Source organism: Stylophora pistillata, chromosome 1 (assembly GCF_964205215.1).
Source record: "Stylophora pistillata chromosome 1, jaStyPist1.2, whole genome shotgun sequence".
Lineage (NCBI taxonomy): Eukaryota > Metazoa > Cnidaria > Anthozoa > Scleractinia > Pocilloporidae > Stylophora > Stylophora pistillata.
In genome coordinates this window covers 8,320,929-8,343,236 of record NC_142519.1, presented here as the reverse complement: position 1 = coordinate 8,343,236, position 22,308 = coordinate 8,320,929, and the positions used below count along the sequence as shown (strand labels likewise).

At 38.2% G+C, this 22,308-nt stretch overlaps 2 protein-coding genes across 4 annotated transcripts; one reads left to right on the top strand and one right to left on the bottom strand.

Moving 5' to 3' along the window:
* The first annotated feature begins 247 nt into the window (after window positions 1-247).
* Window positions 248-13,974, top strand: LOC111342344 (fibroblast growth factor receptor 4). 3 transcript variants are annotated; one of them, XM_088756463.1, is made up of 18 exons: window positions 248-376; window positions 723-847; window positions 2,976-3,091; window positions 3,323-3,486; window positions 3,661-3,984; window positions 4,884-5,198; window positions 5,760-6,074; window positions 6,926-7,240; window positions 7,565-7,698; window positions 8,444-9,041; window positions 9,369-9,479; window positions 10,358-10,533; window positions 10,653-10,775; window positions 11,403-11,473; window positions 11,955-11,995; window positions 12,398-12,497; window positions 12,788-12,887; window positions 13,379-13,974. In XM_088756463.1, the coding sequence occupies exons 3-18, from the start codon at window positions 3,060-3,062 to the stop codon at window positions 13,433-13,435; spliced, it is 2,976 nt and encodes a 991-aa protein (XP_088612589.1). In that variant the 5' UTR covers window positions 248-376; window positions 723-847; window positions 2,976-3,059; the 3' UTR covers window positions 13,436-13,974. The 3 variants fall into 3 exon arrangements, with proteins under 3 accessions (XP_088612589.1, XP_088612593.1, XP_022805154.2); XM_088756467.1 differs by lacking the exon at window positions 2,976-3,091; XM_022949419.2 differs by lacking the exons at window positions 723-847; window positions 2,976-3,091 and having other exon boundaries at window positions 306-376.
* Window positions 13,975-14,435: 461 nt separating this feature from the next.
* On the bottom strand, window positions 14,436-20,965 carry LOC148741118 (ficolin-2-like). The gene is made up of 3 exons (XM_088756930.1): window positions 20,820-20,965; window positions 15,453-19,159; window positions 14,436-14,855 (listed from the first exon to the last, which is right to left on the bottom strand). The coding sequence occupies exons 2-3, from the start codon at window positions 15,640-15,642 to the stop codon at window positions 14,593-14,595; spliced, it is 453 nt and encodes a 150-aa protein (XP_088613056.1). The 5' UTR covers window positions 15,643-19,159; window positions 20,820-20,965; the 3' UTR covers window positions 14,436-14,592.
* Window positions 20,966-22,308: the final 1,343 nt, after the last annotated feature.

Sequence of the window (22,308 nt, the reverse complement as noted above, 5' to 3'; positions counted from 1 at the left end):
AGTTATTTTGTTTACCGGTGTAAGAACTTCTCATTTGTTTTCTCCATCCACCCTTCCTTCCCTTATTTGGTAATCTTTCAAAGTGATGTTTAATCAAGTGTTGTCATAGGAGGGAAAATGTATTTTGAATTTAAAAAATAACGATATTCACATTTTTATGACATAATATTCATACAGCCATACAATTATTTCCAGATGATGTTAGTTTCGACTCCTATCCGCAGACTTATTTCGAAAAACAGTTCTGCAGTTCTGCAGAAAAACTGACATCTGCTGTAAAGAACATCTGTTTCCTTCAAATTTATTCTTAAGTTAGAAACTTGCATATAATCATATTTTGTTTTTCCTGTCTGCTATGAAAAGCGGAAGAGTTGAGGTGGGTTGAATAATCTTTTTCCTTTCATGACTTTTATTATTATATTTTTATTATCCGTGATGTCATTCATATGTTGTCAAATGCTTCATTCGCGCACGAGCTCACCAAAATTGTCTCTTAGTGCCGAAACTCTGAAATTTGAGTGATCAGTGCGAAACTAAACATTTCTTCAAATGAAGAACATCTTGAGGTTTTGCAAGACCCAAGTAAATTATCCCGTGGGAAATTTCATTGCTAACACTTATCAAAATTATAATAAAAGAAAAACAACAGCAGTACAATAAATAAGAATACAACAAGGTCAGAGATTGAGTTTTTACTCTTGCTTTAATATTTTTACCTTCAGTCCTTGCTGTTTTCAAGAGGCTTTAATCAGACATTAACATTTTAGTATGGTTTCATGTGCATTGGTTGCCTGGTAACAACTCAGGATATGACATTTTGCTTTTAGTCTTTTTAGCTCTTGCACTGGTAAGTAAGTACAAGAAAAAATAATTTTCTCTTGGTAAGTAGATATGGCTTCGACTATCACAGCATCTCATGGCCACATTAAGGAGGCTGGATATAGTTTTTCACTTTTCTGATGCAAGATATTTAAACTAAAATTACGAAGCTTAGCTGTAACGAATCGCGTTCAAATTTTCCCCTGAAATAAAGATATTATTGAAGAATCAGTTTGTTGTATATATATTGAAAAAATCGTTGCTATGGCAACGTTGCTGGCTTGCAATGCTGAGTCCAAAATTAGACGACTTGAGTTTTCTTAAAAACTGGACGGTGAATTCATTTTAGATTTTGCATGCGTCCTTTGACTGTCTTGGTCTGCTTGACTGTTAAGTTTAAAAAAATTATGTCAGAAAGTTTAAGGAAAAGAGGCCTTTTTTAGAATTCATCGTTAACTTTTTTTCCCTCTGACAGAATTTTTTCGAATTTTTGTAAAACACGCACAGAGCCGTTCAAAGTTAACGTGCAAAAAATAAAAAAAAGTCACCGAGCGGAAACGGAAATACTTAAGTCTAAAGTTTCAAATTTCCAAAAATTTCGACTCGACAAGATGGGCAATTGCGCATGCGCAACATTTGTGTCACGCCACGACACTTGCCACGGACGCCACAAGGTTTTGGACGTCTCCTTCGCCGAACGTCCTTCGCGCTCTTCTAAAGAGCTTTATTTTGCTAAGAGAGGTTCACCTTCTGGGTGGATTGCGCCTGGAAATGGCTGCTGCTCTATTTGCCTTCAAAGTGCTGGATTCTTTTGTGCAAAGTGTCGGGATGTTTTGTTCCTCTTGGAGCTGATCGACGCGATGTGGTTGGCGATTTGCTAAGAATGGAGACCAGCGCTTCCTTCCCACCGTTGTTGTAAAGATCTTTTAAGTCATCGTAACACAGACCACTTTCTGCAATTTTCTGAATGATGTTTTCTTTGACCAGGAGCCCGTTATCGCCCTGTGAATAGAGCTTGTCTTTGAAAGTTTACATGCGTTCGTGGCGTCCGTCAAGAAAGTCCATATCTACGAAAGCGAAGGAAGCGGATTTCACATGCTGTTGTTTACAATGTCAGCACTTGTTAGCTGCAACGCGGATTGAAAGAGGACACAGTGGAGGGAACGTACATCTTCCAAAACATCGTGTGCGTTGAAATCTTCATAAAAAGCAGCTTGATACACAGAACGGAGATTGCTTTTACATGGTTTTCCGTCAGGATTGAGAAGAGCGTTACCACCTTTAGCGAGTGTTTTGATGAGTGTAAGGCTATCGGCGAAAAACACTTTCTTCGACAATGTTTCTTTATTTGAATTTCCAGCATATCGAGGAGTGTAGGAGTGTCGAACACAGAAGAATTATGGCCGATTAAAACGGTGTGACAATGCGTACTGCTGGAAAGGAAAGTGGTAAAAGATTGAAGACATTCGCTCAGGAGTGTACTGGAACATTCTCTTTGAGCAAAGTTCTCACCATTCACAGTTTTGACAGTGGCTTGCTTACACGAGAAGCGTAGCTGCTGATATTGCATGTAGATAGCACCTATTTAGTGTTCCGGAAACCAGCCACGATATGGGAAAATAGCTCCGACGATCGCGATCGTGTTTGCGGCTTGATTCACGCGTATTTTGGTCACTTGAGAGTGTTGTAGCTTTCCGTTTTTGAAACACACTACTAATAAAGTTAGAAGAAAGTGTAGGCAGCCTACCTAGAGGCGTAAAACATAGTCTACTAGGCAGATGAAAAAAAGATTCCGGCCTAATGTGCGGCGGCCATGTTTGTTTGTTTGTGTTTTTCTTTTTTGCAACTTTTAAAAGTCCCGGGTAAATTAGAACCCAGTCTGCGCGCGCTAAAGAAACTATATCCAGCCTCCTTAAAACAACCTCATAAGCAATAATGCATGCAATGATAATAATAATGATAATAATAATAATAACAATAATAATAATAATAATAATAATAATAATGACAACTATAATAATGTTAAAAAGTCTGAATATAGTAGGAATCATAAAGCCACATCCTTAAAAGCAGTTTTTCCTTCTTCCTCACCTACAATTTTGCACTTCGGCCTATTTCCCAGAGGAGGTTTGATTGTGACTTTACCATTTTCCTAGGTAAAGTTATTCTGTAGAAGAAGCGAAAGGCTTAAATCACTTTCTGCCCCACTTTTGTTTTAAAAAGACACTTTGACTTATGCCATGGCAGACATACGAAAACTACCACCATCAAGGTAACATTAAAGATATTTTACTTTTCAGAAATTTCAGAAATTCCCTTTGTTGCTGTGTGAGTCAGAAAATGCGTCAAAATGAGTCAAAAAATGCGTGGAATTATTTCAAACGTTTATACCTTAATAGGTTTAGTATCTTAGAATGCCATTAATTCCAGTCTCATCTCATCTTATCTTTCCCTTCACACCATTCTTATTCGACCCTTTTTACGTAAAATATTTTACATTTAGGTACCTTTTTTGTGAGGAACTCAAAGTACATCCAATGACAAGAATGTGTATCACACATTGGCTTTGTCGTGACATTTGCAACTTTATCATGCTATTACTTGTTACCAGTGCTCCAAGCAACCTTTCATCCGCAAAAATGAGCAAGGGATGTAATAGTAAGACAGGTTAGTAGCAACTGTATCTTTTAATTTTTTTTTTTTTTTTCGGCAAATTTATAGTTACATCCTTACCCCATGAATCAAGTTTTTGTTATGAAGTTACCGATTGAGTCATCGTCATAACTGTTTTAAGTTAGTTCGAGGGCAACGCATTTCATTTTTTTCATCTTTTCCGTTCAGTGATACCTGAAATAGATATCTTCACAAGTCCGCCAAACCGCACTTTAACAATAGGTGCAGCTATTAGCTTGACTTGCATAGCGTGGCCAAGGAATGTCGACCGACTATTTCCCAGGAGATGGACCAAGTATATTCAGTGGTATGATCCTCAGGGTAAACCAGTTGGAACCAAATGCCTGCAGGGCACACCAGCAGTGAGAAAACTAAGCTGCAGATTAATGCTGCAGAGGCTGACTTTGGAACAGTTCGGCAGCTACACTTGTGAGGCGGAGAATGATTATGTCGAATATTGTAGGCAAAGTACTGTCGAAATAAAACTGCAAGGTATGTAACACATCTAAAGTAATATCTTCGAGAAGCAAGTTCTTGGCAAGGAAAATTGCTATTTTCGGTGAGCACACACTCGCGAATTGTAAAGTAAACTAGCATACACAGTGCCAGCATGAAGCTCTGGTAGTTCATCATAATACCTGGCCACAAGAAAAGTTTGGCCAGTCGGTGATAACGAGAGGAGAAAGAAATACTAGTTTCGAAATAGAATTAGGCCTGAGGAGTAAAAATGAATAGTTAAATCCTCACAAAACCCGTGGGTTATCTCATTGCCTGTCGTAAAGGCTACATCTATTTGTGCTCTGATTCACTCTTCACAGTGAGGAAAACTTTGCATATCGTATTTATAACAGTAATTTATTACAGTAAAAGATTAACAGCAGTTTCCTAGGTGATTTCTACCATCCTATCAGACGTTTTCAGTTCATTGCCTCCCCCCCTCCCCACGCCATCTAATTGAGCTTTTTAATGGTATTTCATCCTGAATGTAATACCTAAGTTAAGTGCTGAACGTGGCGACGAGTGTTTTTTGCTCTAAACTGCGCTTGAAAATTGTTTGGTATTGATATTTACCTTTGATGGTCCAGCTGCCATCCAGGAGGAGTTCACATGCTCTTTGTTGGTTAATATTTATAAAATGTACATGGAAAACACTAAAAGTATGCAATTTCTAGTGTAGAGGTAACATAGATAGAAAGATTATAGAGGCCTGAGCAAAATTTATTGGACATGGCAAAAACGTGGGGCTTACTATTCAAGATGTGTTTACCTTACTTGCCTACCTTCCCTATTTATTTGGTTCCTTCTTTTTCAAAATTGTCTGGCGGGTTTTAAAATTATGCCTCATTTCTTCCAAAAAAATATTCACTATTATCTGATATTGCCGGTGTCAGCTTTCCTGGCACCACAGATCGTCGAGGATCCTAAGAACCAAACTGTTGATGCCGGTTTCAACATAACCTTTAACTGCACTGCCAAAGGTCATCCCATGCCATCTATCAAATGGATAAAGAACGATAACTCACTTGCTATTCGTTCCAACCCACGAATTAATGTCAGTCAAACTGACCTCGACGACGTGCAAATTCATAGCCAGCTGATTATAAAGGATGTAAAGAGGGAAGATAATGGAAAATATCACTGCTTAGCAAATAACAGTGAAGGAGAAAAGGCATCAAACCCGGCATTCTTGTCCACAAAAGATTTAGGTGAGACATCTGCTCCATATTTCTTCTTCTCTAGACATGAAGTTTTATTATGGAACGACTATTTCTTATGGGAAGGCAATTAAGCTGAACTACTTGAAAGAATGCAATAATAATAGAGTATTATCATTTGTCTCACGATATGGTCACTTCTAACTTTAGATGGAAAACACTAAAAGTATGCAATTTCTAGTGAAGAGGTAACATAGATAATAATAATAATAATAATAATAATAATAATAATAATAAATATTTACATAGGATATCACCAGTAACAGTAAGTTAATTAGGGTGGTCCTCTATCTGCCCACCCATCCCACCCAAGGGGAGGACATCCATCACACAGATAGCAAGATTAGAGAGGCATGAGCAAAATTTATTGGACATGGCAAAAACGTAAGGCTTATTATTCAAGATGTGTTTACCTTACTTGCCTACCTTCCCTATTTACTTGTATCCTTTTTTGTCAAAATTGTCTGGCGGGTTCTGAAATTTTGCTTCATTTCTTCAAAAAAAAAAAAAAAAAAAGAAAAATTCACTGTTATCTGATACTGCCGGTGTCAGCTTTCTTTGCACCACAGATCGTCGAGGATCCTAAGAACCAAACTGCTGATGCCGGTTTCAACATAACCTTTAACTGCACTGCCAAAGGTCATCCCATGCCATCTATCAAATGGATAAAGAACGATAACTCACTTGCTGTTCGTTCCAACCCACGGATTAATGTCAGTCAAACTGACCTCGATGACGTGAAAATTCATAGCCAGCTGATTATAGAGGATGTAAAGAGGGAAGATGATGGAAAATATCACTGCTTAGCAAATAACAGTGAAGGAGAAAAGGCATCAAACCCGGCATTCTTGTCCACAAAGGATTTAGGTGAGACACCCGCTCTAGATTTCTTCTTCTCTAGACATGAAGTTTTATTATGGAACGACTATTTCTTATGGGAAGGCGATGAAGTTGAACTAGTTGAAAGAATGCTATAATAATAGAGTATTATCATTTATCTCACGATGTGGTCACTTGTAATGTGAATCACGACGTTTCGACATGCATACTGCTAGTCTTCAACCGGTGATAAGGTCGACTGGATTCGGGTCTTCTTATAATGCAGGATGCTCAGCTGTGATTGGTTGGTATTCCGTAGATGTGATTGACGCGTTTTGATCCTCGATGTTATTGAGTTGCTCTCTCGGCAGTTCTCTGTCGTACGGCTCTCCTGTTGTTATGTTTCTTGATTGTGGGCATCCACGCTTCGAGAATTTTTATTGCATTGTCCCCGTTGATGTTTTTAGAAGCCTCTTTGATTCTGTGGAACGCTGACCGATTACAGCGAAGCATCCTGCTTTATAAGAAGACCCGAAACCAGTCGACCTTATCGCCTGCTGAAGGCTAGCAGTATGCAGTCGAAACGTCGCGATTCATATCACAAGTGACCACAAATGATAATACTTTATTATCATTGTAATTTACCGTAAAGAGTCAAAAAGCTGACATTTCGAGCGTCAGCCCTTCGTTAGAGCGAGTGAAAGAATGCTTTCAAAAAGCAATTGTAGAAAGTGTTTTAGAATAGCTTACTTGTGCGAATTCTCAAAATTCCTCGAGTCATGGAAAGTATTATCTTATCAATACTCACCATCTCTTCGCATTTTCGTTCGTTTCATGTACTTCTTTCGCATCCTTTTTCCTCGTCCACAATATTAGATTTTGCTCACTTTCGCTTTCAGACGGCAGGGCGAGGATCATTGAGGATCCAGTGAACCAAACAGCTTTTGTCGGTTTCAATGTGACCTTTAACTGTTCTGCCTCTGGTCTTCTCAAGCGAAACATCACATGGGTCAAGAACAATAATTCGCACGCTGTTAACTCAAACCCAAGAGTAAAAGTAATTCGCATTCCACTAGATGGCGAAGGCATCCTGCAGAGCCAGCTGTCAATAAAAGAAGTGAAGGAAGAAGATAAAGGCAAATACTATTGTGTTGCGAAGAGCAGCGCTGGGGAAATAGAGTCGAAATCTGCTTTCCTTTTCATTAAACATTTAGGTGAGGTTGCATATTGATATTATGTTGTAACTTGGCATTCATTTTCTTCGGTGGGCAATCATGTAGCAGAACTCAGGATAAAAACTTACACAATGATAATTTGAAGAAATTCCTCATTTTTGCCAACTAAACCATTAAATGAAGGCTGTAATCAAATATGCCCTCATTTTTTACAAAGAGATGATCAGGTTGTAGTTTCTCGCGAAACAAGATAAAACGACCAGCTCAAGTAAAAAAATGATGCATTCGACAGGGGCCATGCGGTTGTCTAATCTTGCTGTTTTTAATGGTTCTTTTTATTTCATCAACCACATCCAACTACAGCCTCGCCAAGAAAGGAACGACAACATTCAGTCCCCCTGATTATAGTGCTTAGTGTGTTTGGTGGTACCATAATCACATTCATGTGCGGATGCACTATGGCATTTTTTTATCGACGCGCAAGAACAAATGAAGAGGTAATACTTTCTATTAAAAAACCCAGACGATAGACGGTAGACGGTAGATAGAAGACGATAAACGATAAACGATAGACGGTGGACGTTAGGCGATAGACGATGGATTTTGTGACAAACATGATCATGAAAATTAAAATTGTCACGTAGTCGCGTGGATGTCGCATCGATCTTGGCGTCCCGTTACTACAGTCAACCTGTATTAAGAGGTCAATCGTGGAGAATGGCTTAAGGCAGGTGCCACAGAATAGCAACCCAATAGAATAGCAAAAGGGGAATTATGAAAACGATGAAAAACCCAATTTTTTGCCATAATTATGCGAGATAAAGTTACCTTGATCAGTCACAAAGAAAATTTTTCAAACCATAATCGCTGCTAAATAGACCTCGTGAGAACACTTAGAGTGGGCATTTCGATCGCCAGGGTATTGGTACTAATATCTAACACAGGTAACAAAAACTTTCTTGCCTAACTTAGGAAGTTAAGTTTGTGACTTGTGATTCTTACTTTGACTAAAGTATATTGTAGCTGATGGTATAAATGGTTCTAATTTTGTTTTGTAATAATTCTTAGTCTTTTTAAATACCCTTTTAAAAACTTATAGCTTTCAAATACTTACAACTATTGTAGATACACGTACATTTCTGTAATGAATCTTTTTCTTAGACTCATCAATGTCACGTGTCTAAATAAAGTTATTCATTCATTCATTCATTAAACATCTTGACCTCCTCTCTGTATCAATAGCAGCGTAACATAGATAAGGAAGAGATTTATGTGGCATGCATATCCAATAAAGATTTGGCTGAGGGGATGCCGAAAGATACGAATGCTGATACGAAAGGAAGAGTGCTTTCAGAGGCAAATGCTATGCCTCCGCTGGTAGATGCTGAAAAGAAAAATACTGATGCGCTGAACAAAAAAAAACACAAACAAGACGACGGGAATGTTGCCTCGATACCAAGAGTATCGTCCAAGGGAAGAAAGACTCTCACTCCATCAGATGTTGGAGATAAACATTTCAGAAATCCCATCTTTGACAAAAAAGGTCATGCAGAAGAATTTTTAATCTCACGAAATAGTCATCTAGATGTCGAAGATGGCTGTAGTCACTGCGATATCAACAAGATTTTGTATCCAGACAATAGGATGGATGAGGACGACGGAGATAGCGACGAAATGCAAAAATCTGTCTTCGTCAAGCTAGAAGAAAGCGAAAAAGACCGAGGCAATCTCGAAGTACTCGATGAGGTACTTGGAAGAGGAGAGTATGGAATCGTTTACAAAGGTCGCTATGGTGGAAGGAACGGTAGCATTACTGATGTTGCAGTTAAGAAGTTGAAAGGTATGCATAAGGGTCTTACCCTATTGGCACAGATCTTTTCTCTGTTAATCTTTTTTTCGGCAGTGCGGGCGAATCAGCAAATAAAACGCTATCATACTTATTTTTGGGACTACTGTTTGTCACCCAATTGTAATCAGCATTATCTATGGAAAACGAAGTGTATCATGATATATGTAGCAAACAAAGGCGATTACGACTGGTTTGGTACAAAGCAGACTCTATTTTTACAGTCTTTGCTTGATTTTTTTCTTTTCCTTTTGCATTCTAGGAACAACAACATAACTAACTTATGGTTAATCATCACCATGGTCTATTATTTTGTTTTAGGTAATGCAAATACTCTTGCGAAAGCTGCGTTGCTAAATGAGATAAAGACGCTGAAGCAAGCTGGACGACATCCGAACATTGTCAATCTAGTTGGAACATGGAGACAAGGAGGTAAGGTTTATTTCGACTATGCTAATAACATTGAATGTCCATTAGGACCAATTTCACGAGTTTACGAACAAAAAAAGAAAAACAAAACATGTATGGTTATCCGTGTAAGAAAGTTTACAGGGTAACCAGGGTGCTAAAGTAAAGTTAAGTCGTGGGAAACGTTTTTGAGTTCAACGCGAAAGGCCACTTGAGAGCAATGTCTTTGTCTTTGGAAACCTCCAATTCTTTTGTTTTCATTTATGGAAACATAACTTTGCGATTTCTTGACTGCCTTTCAGACAGCCCGTAACAATGATGACGCAGAATGCCTATTGTTCTCGTGACCTTGGTCGACATTTTGCGCCCTTTCCTCCTCAGAGAAAATTTCGCTAGCTCATTAACTTGTCAGGGCGGAGTTGAGAAACAAAGACCTCGCAAGCTGTTGTTTATATTATCGTTTTCTTTCCTCACTCATCTAACCGCGACTTTTGAAAGCTGGCTCTTACTGATTTTACAAATTTTAAGATTTTGGTATGCAATTGTATTTAGCAGAAATCCAGGTGCGAACCGCCTTTGCAAACATGTCACGTCATTCCTAACCAACAGTATGATTACAATTGGCGACTTTTTCCAGCTCCTAAGAGTTCAGCCGCTTAGAAAACGCTTCAATCGTCAAGCCCGTATAGGCCGAGGGCCTACAAAAGGGTTATGGATGGCACTCTTCCTTTATGGAATATGTGGGTGAAAGAGAGGAAAAACTTTGTTTTCGTTAACAACTTCAACGCAACTCCCACTCTTATTACCACAAGAATCGCTTCACTTTCCTTTGAAGTTGGGGTGTGGGAGTTCCCATCAATTTGGAGTAGCAAATTCGTTCTTGATAACTTTTCCTTCCTCAGAAACTATTTTTGTCGTCACCGAATTGGTCCACGGTGGTAGCCTTGAAAGTCTTTTGAAGTGTAAGGAGGACGAAAGTAACGAATATGCGAATGTGGTCTGTGAGCTGAATGACCGACAGCTGTTGAGAATTGCATTACAGGTGGCCTTGGGAATGCAACATTTAGAAGAGAAGAAGGTTGGTCTATTTCAGAAAACTTTTCCAACGAAGTTCCTAGTGAAGATTTAAATCATTTATTGTATACTTTCCAATAATATTAACACGATAGACAATCGGTATGGCAACTTTCTTTTCAGTGCATTCACCGCGACCTTGCTGCGAGAAATGTTTTTATCGATTCAAACATGGTGGCTAAAGTCGGAGACTTTGGCTTAGCCAGGGAAATCTTGGAGGATGGATTATACGTCAAAACCTCATGTGTAAGAAGTAGATCTCTAGTTGTTACTCGTACTACTTGCATTGTATAGATGTGTTGAAAGCCGCAGAATATTAAAATCCCTGGTTGAATATGATTATTCATTTTTCACAAGAACGGCAAAAAAAATGATTCTATTAAAATCCTTATCTACGCAAATCTGCGTCTTGTTTTCTGTCTGAATTGTTTCAAACCCAAAACAATTAGTATAGATATGAATAAAGGGTGAAAGTTTCTAAAGAAACTGTGGTGCTGCGTCGGTGGGGGTAACAAGGTAATTTGGTTACATCAACGAGGCTGAAGTTGTAAATTTGCCACCGTTAAGAGTTAAAACTCTTGTTAACTCTTTACGGTGGCCACTTTACAATTTCAACTTAGTTGATATAACCAAACTACCTTAGTATAGACATGAACCACGTTAGAGGGGCGAACCTTGCCGTGAGCTGTATATTAAAATATTTCCTTCCAAACCAGACAGGACAACGCCCCACATATATCCTTCAAAAATCTATTTCGATTTCCTAATCCATGACCCATGGTGAAGAATATCAGGTTGGCGTTGCAACTTGTTCTTGTTTTCATTTTATATCGGTTAATGTTACACAATCACGTATTCCTTCAACTTTTACAGGGTAAAATTCCTTGGAGATGGTCGTCTTTAGAATCTCTACGAGATCGAGTTTATACATCCAAGAGCGATGTGTAAGTGACACAAAAAGTAGCATACAAGGGCTGACTTTGGGGGTGGGGGGGAGGGGCATTGACCACCAACATGCTTTTGGCAAATCAGGCCGCTGAGATTTCCCCAGAATGAGAACAATTCATGGAGCGGTGACTTCTCACCTTTCCCCCTGACTTTGTAATATCCAGGTTTCAAATGCAGAATATCTTGCATCGAAAACCTTTTAGGATTGTTCCAAGCCAGGTTAGATCGCTTAGTCTGAGAAGCCACCATCAATAGTATGTAGTGTTCGGCACTGAAGCATGGTAATTGATGACTCTCGCCGAGAGAATATAAACTGTGGTTTATAATCTCTTGCTCTCGGACACTTTCAACCATAATTGTTGGTTTGTTTATTTAAACTACAAGAATGGATTTAGCGAAAAAAAATAGATATTCCATATTCTTAACTAAAAGCAAATCATCATTCATTGCTTTTTGGCTTTTTTTTGCCCATTTCAGGTGGTCGTTTGGCATACTACTTTGGGAAATAGCAACATATGGTAAGTCACTAAACTATTTGATAAACTAGGAATTTTAATATGGAAGTGAGTGCAGGCGATGGGAAAAGGATTGGGGGTATGTGCAAATTCATATTAATTCAAAATACTTTGTTTTATAGCCTGACCGTGCTTTTTGAAGGGGGAAAAAGTAGGCAATTCCTTGGGTTATAATTATTTTGGTGTGTTATTCCATAAGTCTTAATGATTCACATGGGATTACTGACCTGAATAAGTTGAAAATATTCTAGGAAATATTTTCAGTTTTTGGCCCTATTGGCTATAGCCAGCAAAGCTCTATGTCAACGAGTGTGTTGGAGTGAGAACCTGCTTAAAACGTTCATGATGATAAGTTAAGTTTAAGCTATTGTTGTTAGAAGCATACTCTCTTATTCTGCTTAACAGGTGATTCACCATACCCTGACATCGCAACACCACTTGCCTTGGTGAGTCGGCTTTCTACGGGTTACCGGATGCCACGTCCTGACCAATGCTCGGAAGAATTGTAAGCATCTCGATTAATTTCAAGAGTGTGTGTTGATATGTTTACATTTATTTATCACTCTATCAGTTTTTTATTCTATCAAATAACAATTTCCCCATCATTCACGTCAGCAATTTGAACCATTTGTCCCGGGAGTGGAATAACAGAAGGGTTTGCCTCTCTTCAGATTTGAAACTCCACCTAGTTTATATGTCGCTGTTAAAAGCTCTGCGGTTTCGCCGTGTTTAGAATGAGTAAGTTCAACGAAAAGGTAGGTCCAAAAAATAAAGAATGCCGCAATGTATTTGCAGGTATACGCTGATGGGATCCTGTTGGAACGAAAATCCTTTGATGAGACCTTCGTTTGCTGACATCGTAGATCGGCTGGAATACTTCTTACGAGAAGTAAAGGTGAGTGAAATTGAACTTAGACAAATCATTAGCTCTTTCTTCCATTCTTTCCGGTTTTTATCTGTTGAATAGTAAATTAATTCGTTTCAAAAAGATTATAAACATAAATCTCTAAGTTTTCAAATGAGTAACTTTCATTGATTTGAGAAGAGTCATGCGAGATTTAACTTGCAGCGATAAAGTTGAAACGCTCTCTATTGTTCAAATGGCGAAGCAGATTACATTTATATCAAAATTCCTTTCAAAAGGAAGATGAAAAAAGTAGAACTAGCCCTGAAATAAAATGTTGCTGAGATTATTATGGTTCAAACGGTGTTTCACTTCTTGCTTAGTTAGTTGTCCCTCATGATTATATTTATACCTTCTTGCCTTCTTCAGCCGCTTTGTTACTTAGATCTTTAATATCTGCTGTCATTACCATTATCGTATATTTTTTTCCTTGAGCACATCTAAGTTGACATTTCTTATTCTCTTTGATCCATCAATTTCAGAGGACATATATTAACATCACAGAAGATGAAATCAGTGGCAGATTTGAAGTGAAGTAGAAGCAAAGAGTGCTTGAGAGTGTGTTCATAGATCGAGCAATATTTTAGTTCACAACCTAGGAACATTCGTCCTCCTATCTGAAATTAACTTAAACGTGTCGCATTGAGCTTGCTGCACTATAACAGTTCTTAAAATCATCAGGCGACAGCACTTAGAGTCATTAAAATCTTACACACAATCGTATAATCATAGAATATTTGGTTTTGTAGAATGTATGAACCATATTATTTAGGAGAGTTCTTATTCGTCTTGTTACGTGAAACAAAGGTGCATATAGAATACTGATTTCCCCGAAAATGAATCGAGATCCAAATCTTCTGATTTTGCGCATAAGGAAACTTATGAAAGGTAAATCTAGATAAAAAGTCTTTGCTGAAAAGTATCTCAAGTATATGCTTCAAGGCCTGTAAAACTTGCTCTAATAGATTTGTATTAAAAGATGTTGCTATGTTTGTTAGCTAAAGAAACTCGATCTTGTTTTCCTTTTTTATGATTTGTAAATCCTTTTAAAGTTAATAAAATGTTTAATCCCACTTAATTGGTGAGAGTTTTAACTGCCATATGCTTTCGGTGGTCGTTTCTGTACGGAACTCGCTGCGCTTGGTCAGTACTGCCTCGACTTCGGGCCAATAATTCCCAGTGCGGCCCTTGCCTCGGTTAATACGCGAAGTTTTGGTCCGTGATGCTGCTGTTTTGCAAAGCATAGCGTTGTTGGATTTAAGCTGCTTCTCTATTATGCAAGTTAGTCCTCCGTCACCCAGTTAATCGATGCAAAAATGGGATGACTAGACTATTTCACTGACCTCTTGAAATTGACTAACATATATAACGTGTCACTCTGGTGCGAGGAAAACATGTTTGTTTGTGTGAGTTACAGCTCCACTATCTACCGCCTGTCCCTGCATTCCATATGTGTTTATTTTCTTTAATTTTATTTTTATCTTGAGCTTTATAGGCTTTTGCGTTTGTAAACCCTGTAAGTGGGACGAACTACCATGTTATATCGAAGGAGAAATACTTTTTCAAAACTTTATGCATTGCACACTTTTATTCGACAATCTTTGCCCACCCAACGAGTTACACAAGAATCAACTAGTACATTGCAATTATATTTTATTGTCAAGTTTTCAATACGATCCCATTTATTTTAAATAAATCATTTTCCTGGACAATCCGGCTTGATCTTCATTTCAGCTTTGGTGAAGGGTGCTTCAGGGACTTCACCCCAGGTATCCCATCTTATACCATTCATCTGGTCATCGTGGTAATTACCGTTGAGGTTTGAGTAACCACATGCACAGGTACTTGAATTTTTAGGAAACCACCAAGCGCCAAATGTTTTGGTACAATTTGTGTCGTCTTTATCTATTGTTGAAAATTCAGCGTGGTGATTGCAAGTAAAAGAATTCTTGGCATCTCCTTTTGAGAGAGGGAAAGAAAAAAATATGATCAAGGTAATTTTTTATAATAATGTGATAATAATTTATATGGCGCCTTTTCCATAAAAAAGACAAATTCTTAATAAGGCATACAAGCGTTAAGGAAGAGCTCTGATCAGTGAACATCCAATCAATATATTGGTTGTCCATCTAAAGGAAAGTTGCAAATTGCGCATCGATTAAAAAGGCTTTACTTTCCAGTCTGCTACGTATGAGCAGTTAAAGCTTTGGGTCACAAAAGTGCCTTCTTCTAGTGCCTGCTTCTGCCAAATAGAACTTAACAACATCGCATCAACTCCACTTAAATCATCACTTCGACTGTCATCAATCAATTGATCCTTCCCCCCCTAAAAGTCTATCTGATTCGTTAATTTGTTGCTTTAAACATTAATTCCATAAATCATAATAATTATGTCCTAACAAATAAACTTAAAATATTGCCTTACTTTTATGGCGTTTGCCTAACGGATAAAAATTCGGTAAGGGTAAATTTCGATGTAAAACATCGAGCCAATGAATTGACTCGTTATTTCATTTTATATTAATCATAGGGATTATGAAGTACCATATAACTTACCTGTAGACATTTCTCCAATAGTCAAGGAGTAATTTTTCAATTCGGACTCAACTACGAACAAGTCGTACTCAGCGTAGGGATGATGAACTTTCTGCTTGCCTCTCAATTCCAGATCTACTCGGAGCTTGTTCTTTGTTCTCCAAGTGAGGCGGTTGATCTTGTCCAGTCCCAACCAATACTCACCACTCATGTTACCAAAGCCATGCTTGTAGTTGCACCAGCTACGATTAAAATTAACAGAGCCGTCCAGTCTCCTCTGGATCACCGTCCATCCTCCTCCAGCTGTGCTCTGATCACAGTACACATCAAAGGCACCTAAACCATCAGGATCAATCGAATAGACACCGCTGGATGTATTGCCAGCCTTGTACAACTCAGCACAATTAGCTGTTGAATAGAAGATGTATGGGATAAGTTAAAATAAAAAATGCAAGTAAAGACTGAGTCAAAGTTGAGTGTAAGAAAAGACCAGATGTCTAACGTAAAGAAACAAAAACGCAATAATTCGAAAAATAATGATGACAATTGTTAATAGAAGACGAAATATAAAAATGCGAAAAAAACAAAAACAAAACAAAAAAAAAAATGCAAGCGAAGTTCATACTCAATAAAATCCTTATCACTATGGTTGCACAAAAATCGAGTCAGCTGAACACAAGACGAGAATTTACTCCGTACCTATTAACCTTCAGTTATTGCAATTCGAAGAAAAAAGTTCTGAGCATGGAAAAAGAATAACCTGGAACTAACCTTTAAACGATGGGACGGGACGAGCCAAAGTCTGACTCCTGGCTATCAAAGAGATGAGCAAAAAGATTTGGAGAGAACAAGGAAGAATACGAGACATCGTGCGAATCTTATTCTCCTTTAACTTGTACTTCTAAAAGAAGTGAGCCTGCTGAGTTATGATATTAGAACTGTTGCAGCCAACTAAATTTATACACCTCGATTATGGAAGAACAATTTTTAGTTAGTAGCTAAGCACCTATTTTCGTAAGGCGAACCCAAGTGTTAAATTTCAAATAGCTTCTAACCTAGGAGTTTAAGAATCTTTTTCTCAGAAACGTCCTGCGGAAGGCCTAAAAGAAGGAATGAAAACAGCCCACGCCTTTAATGTTCCCGTTTACTGCAACTAATGTAAGAAATAAACACTTTTCTTCCAAGATACCTAACTGCTTTGTTTTCTTTTATATTTGCCTCTTCATGGGTTATGTATTACTATAGAGGGAAAGAAGAAGTTAAGTTCATCCACTATACTTAGTAGACGTCTTTTAAGGCAGTACAATGCAACGATATAATTATGAATTCATCTTCTTCATTATGATGACGACGATGATGATGATGATGATAGGCTGATTTGAACTTAAAATTCATCTTGTCCAAATAAACAAAGACTGATTGATTTCAAATGTTTCTTTTTTTCCAAGGGTTTAGTTAAATGGTTAGGACCTTGGATAATCGCTGTCATCGACAAAGTGTTGATGATATCTAAAGAAAGCTTAAGGCAACTCTTAATCCAAATTTCAATTGAAAAGAAAGATTATCAAAAGGAAAAAAAGCCAACTAAGTTAAAAAAAGAGGGGCGAGAACCTCAAAGTTGAACAGAAAAAAGGAAGTGGAACGCGACGGGGCTTTGAAACTGACTGAAGAACGCCAGCTGCTCCTAAGGTTGAGCAGGCAAGAATTTCATACTTGAAAGAAGGAACCTTCCACTCAAAGATCTAAAACGTATCCTCTCCTGTTTCATTTGTCAGTTTTACGGCAAAATTCAAAGGAACAACTTTAAAGTCTCATCAAGAACTGATAATTCCGCAAAATTTTGTAGCATGTGGGTTTAGCAAAGCGGAGATCACGTATTTTTTTCCACGTTTTTGTCATCGACGAAATTAGGCTCTAATGGACAGCGCCCCCATTGAATTGGACGAGTCCTTGTTGTGAACTGAGTCATTCTTGAACTTTTGCATAGATCAGAACTTCTTGAAAACGGGAAAACAAACAGTACACGCAGTAAATATTAATTTATTCTCTACTTTCAATTAAGCTCAAGTAAAACCAGGGAAAAGTGAATAATTAATTTCAAGAGAAGAAAAATATGACTGAATTGAACGATGTGTATCGAAGCAGGTTTGTTAGAATCCAAAGCTGAAATTAAAAGAATGCAAAAAAATACATAATTTTTGCACGTGGCAAAAACGCTTGCGGATCGAATTGCAAAGTCAATATGCAAATTTACTAAAAAATCGTCAGCAACCCGGAAACTATCGTTAAAAAACAAGAAACGAAAAAAGCAAGGACAATTTTTCGACAAAAGTCTGAAAGGCTCCATTTAACGAAGGGGTAAATCTACTGTCAGCTAAAAGAAAAAAACCTACTAAAATTCATTGCCAGGAATTTGGGTCAAGATACCGGACGCGCGTGCGTATTGAGAAGTTAATGGCGGCGAAATCGAAACATGTTCAGTAGAGATTAAGCTGTACTTCTAAAATAAAAATAATTCAAAAGCTGTTTGTCTACTTACTTCCAGCAAAGTCAGCAATGTTCGATATTCGAGGCTAGCCAATACCTCTAGTCTGTTTCAAATATAGCGTAATCCATGGCAAAGGATCGTCGATTTGAGGTGCAACCCCCCAGGGAGTCAACTAGCTCCGACTCGCATTAAATAAAGGGAAGTTCGAAGTAAGCAAATCGTCCATAAAAAGAGACATTTCTTGACAATGAGATAATTCCAAAATAGCTTGAAAATTGCTATTTTTGCTCTGTGGAGTCTGTAATCTGAGACCATCCTTGAGGACGCAGCAGAAGGGAAAGCGTTAAAAGAAAAGCCCTCCGCGAAACCTTCAAACTGTCGCCATATTTGTTTTTCTAATTCAGCAATGTTTGACGGGAAATAAACTCAATCCAGACCCCTTCATACTAAAGTGGAGCCTTGAATAAAAATTTTCTTACGCGAAAATTAAGAAGCAGATCAGAGAGATCTGTATTACTTGAACTGTGTTTTCAACTGGGAGAAAAAACCCTTTTCAAGTACGTGATTTGCCTAGATCTTCTCATTATATAATGCAAGTGGTTTAAGCTACAATTTCCAAAATGTCTGACATCTTAGTCGATTACTAAAAAAGCCAATTTGAGTGGACATTGAAGCTTAGTACAGAGTGTCCCGTGCATTGCATCAGACAGCAAATTACTATAAGTCGCTCTGCCTTAAAAATACCAAGAGATCAGTTCAGAGTTGTTTTCCTTTTGCTTTTTTCTCCATAAAGAAGGTCCACAGAACTTAAATCGTTTAATATTTTATATGAAAATTGTCTTGACCGCCATCTTTGTTTTCATCCGACTACAATCCGCTGACCAATGAATGCGGGAGCAAAATGTCCTCGATTTCTGGCGATGTTCTAAGCCGTAAGTCCCATCACTTTGGGAATCCAAGTACGGTAAACTCAAGGTATTTGTAATCTTACCAGGCCGTCTGCATATCGAGATCGTAAAGTACTTTTTAGGGACTGAAGTGTTCTTTGGATCATTTGCATTTCAATTGACCTCTAAAATGTTTATTTCCATTAAGATCGGACGTATAAAAGTACCAGTTTACAATTTAATTTTTTTTTTATTTTGGTGTCCAAAATATAGTCCGTCCGTCCAGGTGTGAACATTTCCCTAATTGCCACGGTTATTTCTTTCGGCGTTGCTCACGTTACGAGCCCCGTGCTCTAGAAATAATGAAAAAAAGAAGAGAAAATATATCCAATGTATAAATATCATCCACACGAAATACAGTATGCCTTTCGGTAATAGTCTACATATTTTAGTACCTTCATAAAGCATTGACATTTGTTTGACAAGTCATTGACATTCTAACGCAAAAGCACCTGTGGTTTCCCTTCACTACAAAGTTCTCCGGTGACATGCAGTAAGGGTAGAAGGGTATGATCGCTTCCTCGGTGGACAGAGATCACTTCTTTACCCTTCATATTAACTGTTGGTGAAAGGAACACTAGCACTACTTTTTATTTTCTTTGACCTAAACTGAAGTGCTCATAAAACAAATATAATAAGAACAACGATAATAGTGACAACACTAATGGTTTTGCTTGATTATGTGCAAGCACTAATATCAATTTAGGTAGGAGCTTGTGACCTTGAACGAGTAACGATCAAGTCGCCAACATACCGATACCTTTTTATGGGCTCAAATCGAAAAGCAATAACAGGCCCTCCTCGCAGGCCCCCTTTGCTAGATTCCTTACAGCCCTATCGCGGGCTCATGTTCCTTAAGTCCACAATTCCTCTCGCGGGAGTAGAAACGGTCATGTCGATGGTAGCACTAATTATAAAGTGTTTGCTCGCAGGCTACTACTTTTTAAAAACCAGCTCAGTACTAAATAAATATGATACTATTTATTGAAAAAAATCCTGTATTTGAACGATTAAATTTAGCGGTTTCAAAATGCGGTAATTTAACTTTGTGTTGCGCACTGTTAGTGTGAAATCATGCATGTGATTTCAAAATCTCACTCCACTACATTTACCATTATAGATTACCTTTCATACATTGGGTAAGTTATGATTATAATTACTTTTAGTAGTTTTTGAGAATAGGGTTTCGTACGGGATTTGATTTCTGCCTCGTTATTCTTTGAATTCCAAGAAATCAGGCCGTGAGTAACATAACATTTTCTTAATTAAGGATGCGGTGCCTGCTATTGCCACAGCGCACAAAGGGCTACACACACGGCATGGTGATATGTGCTCGTGCGTGGGTGGAAAAACTCGTCTCCCGCAATGATCACACGATTGGTACTGAAAAGCGAGGTGCTTGACGGGGTAACACGTCAATTCGCCCCATTGCCAGTTCACCTACAATCATTTTTGCGAGTTCCCCTGTTTCACTCTAAAATAGGAGAATAAGCTGTTTTGGTAGTTCGATGAAAAAGGTGTCCGTAGGACTTGAATAATTAGAATTTAGAGCGAGCCGAACATTTTATGCTCATGATAATTCAAGTTTGAATCAAATACTGGTTAACCCTTCATGCTAAGCTATAAGTGATTAAAGTATGGCACATTAATTTGGCTCTGACTGAGCTTTTACGAAATAATTTACCATCAATTTTACACCTCGCTTGATTCTGGTCATTATGCGAAGAAGTTGTTACGGTATTTTCCAAACCGCCAGAAAGATACACTCGTACTATCTTAAGTACTTTATTGACTACGTAATAACTACGGAGCGATCTCAAGAACTAGTACAATAACTATCCTCTTCACTTAGCTACGGAGCGATGTTAATACCAATACAATAACTATCCTCGTAACTTAGAGCCCTCTATAAATATTGTAACTTCAATCTCAGTGTACTACCGCACAACTCACAGTTCTCTTGAAAAACTCTTAAAACTTGTCGACATCCACAATACTTTCTCAAATGTAGCCTTCCACACGACTTACAATTCCAGTAAATAATTCCAACAACTCTATCCGGCTCTCGCTCTCCTGGGCTCTTCACAACAGCAACTCTAACTCACTAAAAAGGCCTAACTTTTAACTGATCGCGAGTCTTTATATACCTTTCACAAAAGTTCTAGAATGCTTTAGAGATCTGTAATACTGCTATTTTTACTGACATGACACTCTATTACGTGATAATGAAAATATGCTGACTAACAGTTCTAGAAAAGTCTATTAAAAGTTCTCGCTTAGTCAGCATGACTCAGCGTTCTATAAACTTCTTCACTCTATTTTTGGTAACTACGTAACGCCACGCTCTCTAGAAAAATATGTGGGCTCTCCATAACAAAGTCAATGTCATGACCAACAGGGCTCTACAGGTTCTATCTATATTTGACCATAAACGGGGACTTTCAAAGTCGGGAATATCTTGACATTATCTTCAAAGGACAAGATTTGGAATCGACTAAATAAGACTTTTAAATCTGGGCTTGGTGTAGGATGGTGAAGAAGATAATGGCCTTCTGACTTCTGCAGCGATGAAAATGTGAATGAAGAGAACGACGCATCCGAAGTTAAACGCCTATTCTTCTTGAGATGATATGCAAGACTGCGCTGACTTATAACCGAGTTTGATTTTCGATTGTCATTTTAATTTTTCGTCCTCGTCCATATAAACGTGTATCATTATGGCGACAATATTTTAGCAAAATTGTTCATATATATGCGGACATAGCGAGTGTGCTCTTTGAAACGGTTCAGCGTTATTTTGCTCAATTGAACTGTGTACTATTTCAATCGCTGGCGTGCCTCTGTGCTCACTTGAACTGTGCGCCATTTTACACAAAAAACGTAGAAATAAAGAATTTAATTAGTCATGCCATTGGGCGCGCCGCTCAGGAGCCCAGTGCCCGTTACGTTGTTTAACGTGTAGAGTAGAGTAGAGTAGAGTAGAATAGACATCTCTATTTATACCGGATAGCCCCTTTAGTGTAGTAAACACTGGTATCAACGGGGGTCCTGTTAACCACCCATCCCACCCCAGGGGAGGACATCCATCACACAGTAATCTCGTGCGTGAGAAATTAACGTCTCCTGCCCCTAACCCTACAGGAGACGGGCCCTCCATTTATTCGTCCCTATCCGAGAAGACTAGGATATCTAACCATTTCTTGATGTTATAGAAAGGTAGCATATTCTTCTCAATTATTTTAAAATGACTTCAACGATCATCCAAGTGTAAATCTAATCGCTAGCAAAATGCTGCTAGATCAGTTTGTCTTCCAGCCTGTGAGCTGCGGCTGTGTTCGTCAAATCCTAGACAATCTAAATCCCCGGAAGGCTGTTGGCGTAGATGGAATTTCACCGCGTCTCTTAAGGCTCGCTGCTCCCATCCTAACGGAGGAGATAACAC

Coding starts and splice junctions, on each gene's coding strand:
- LOC111342344 (XM_088756463.1), top strand. CDS start 3,060: ATGGCAGACATACGAAAACTACCACCATCAAG. Junction 7,241..7,564: donor CCTTTTCATTAAACATTTAG/GTGAGGTTGCAT, acceptor ATCCAACTACAG/CCTCGCCAAGAAAGGAACGA. Junction 9,042..9,368: donor TGCAGTTAAGAAGTTGAAAG/GTATGCATAAGG, acceptor ATTTTGTTTTAG/GTAATGCAAATACTCTTGCG.
- LOC148741118 (XM_088756930.1), bottom strand. CDS start 15,642: ATGAGTGGTGAGTATTGGTTGGGACTGGACAAGATCAACCGCCTCACT. Junction 14,856..15,452: donor TATTGGAGAAATGTCTACAG/GTAAGTTATATG, acceptor CTCTCTCAAAAG/GAGATGCCAAGAATTCTTTT.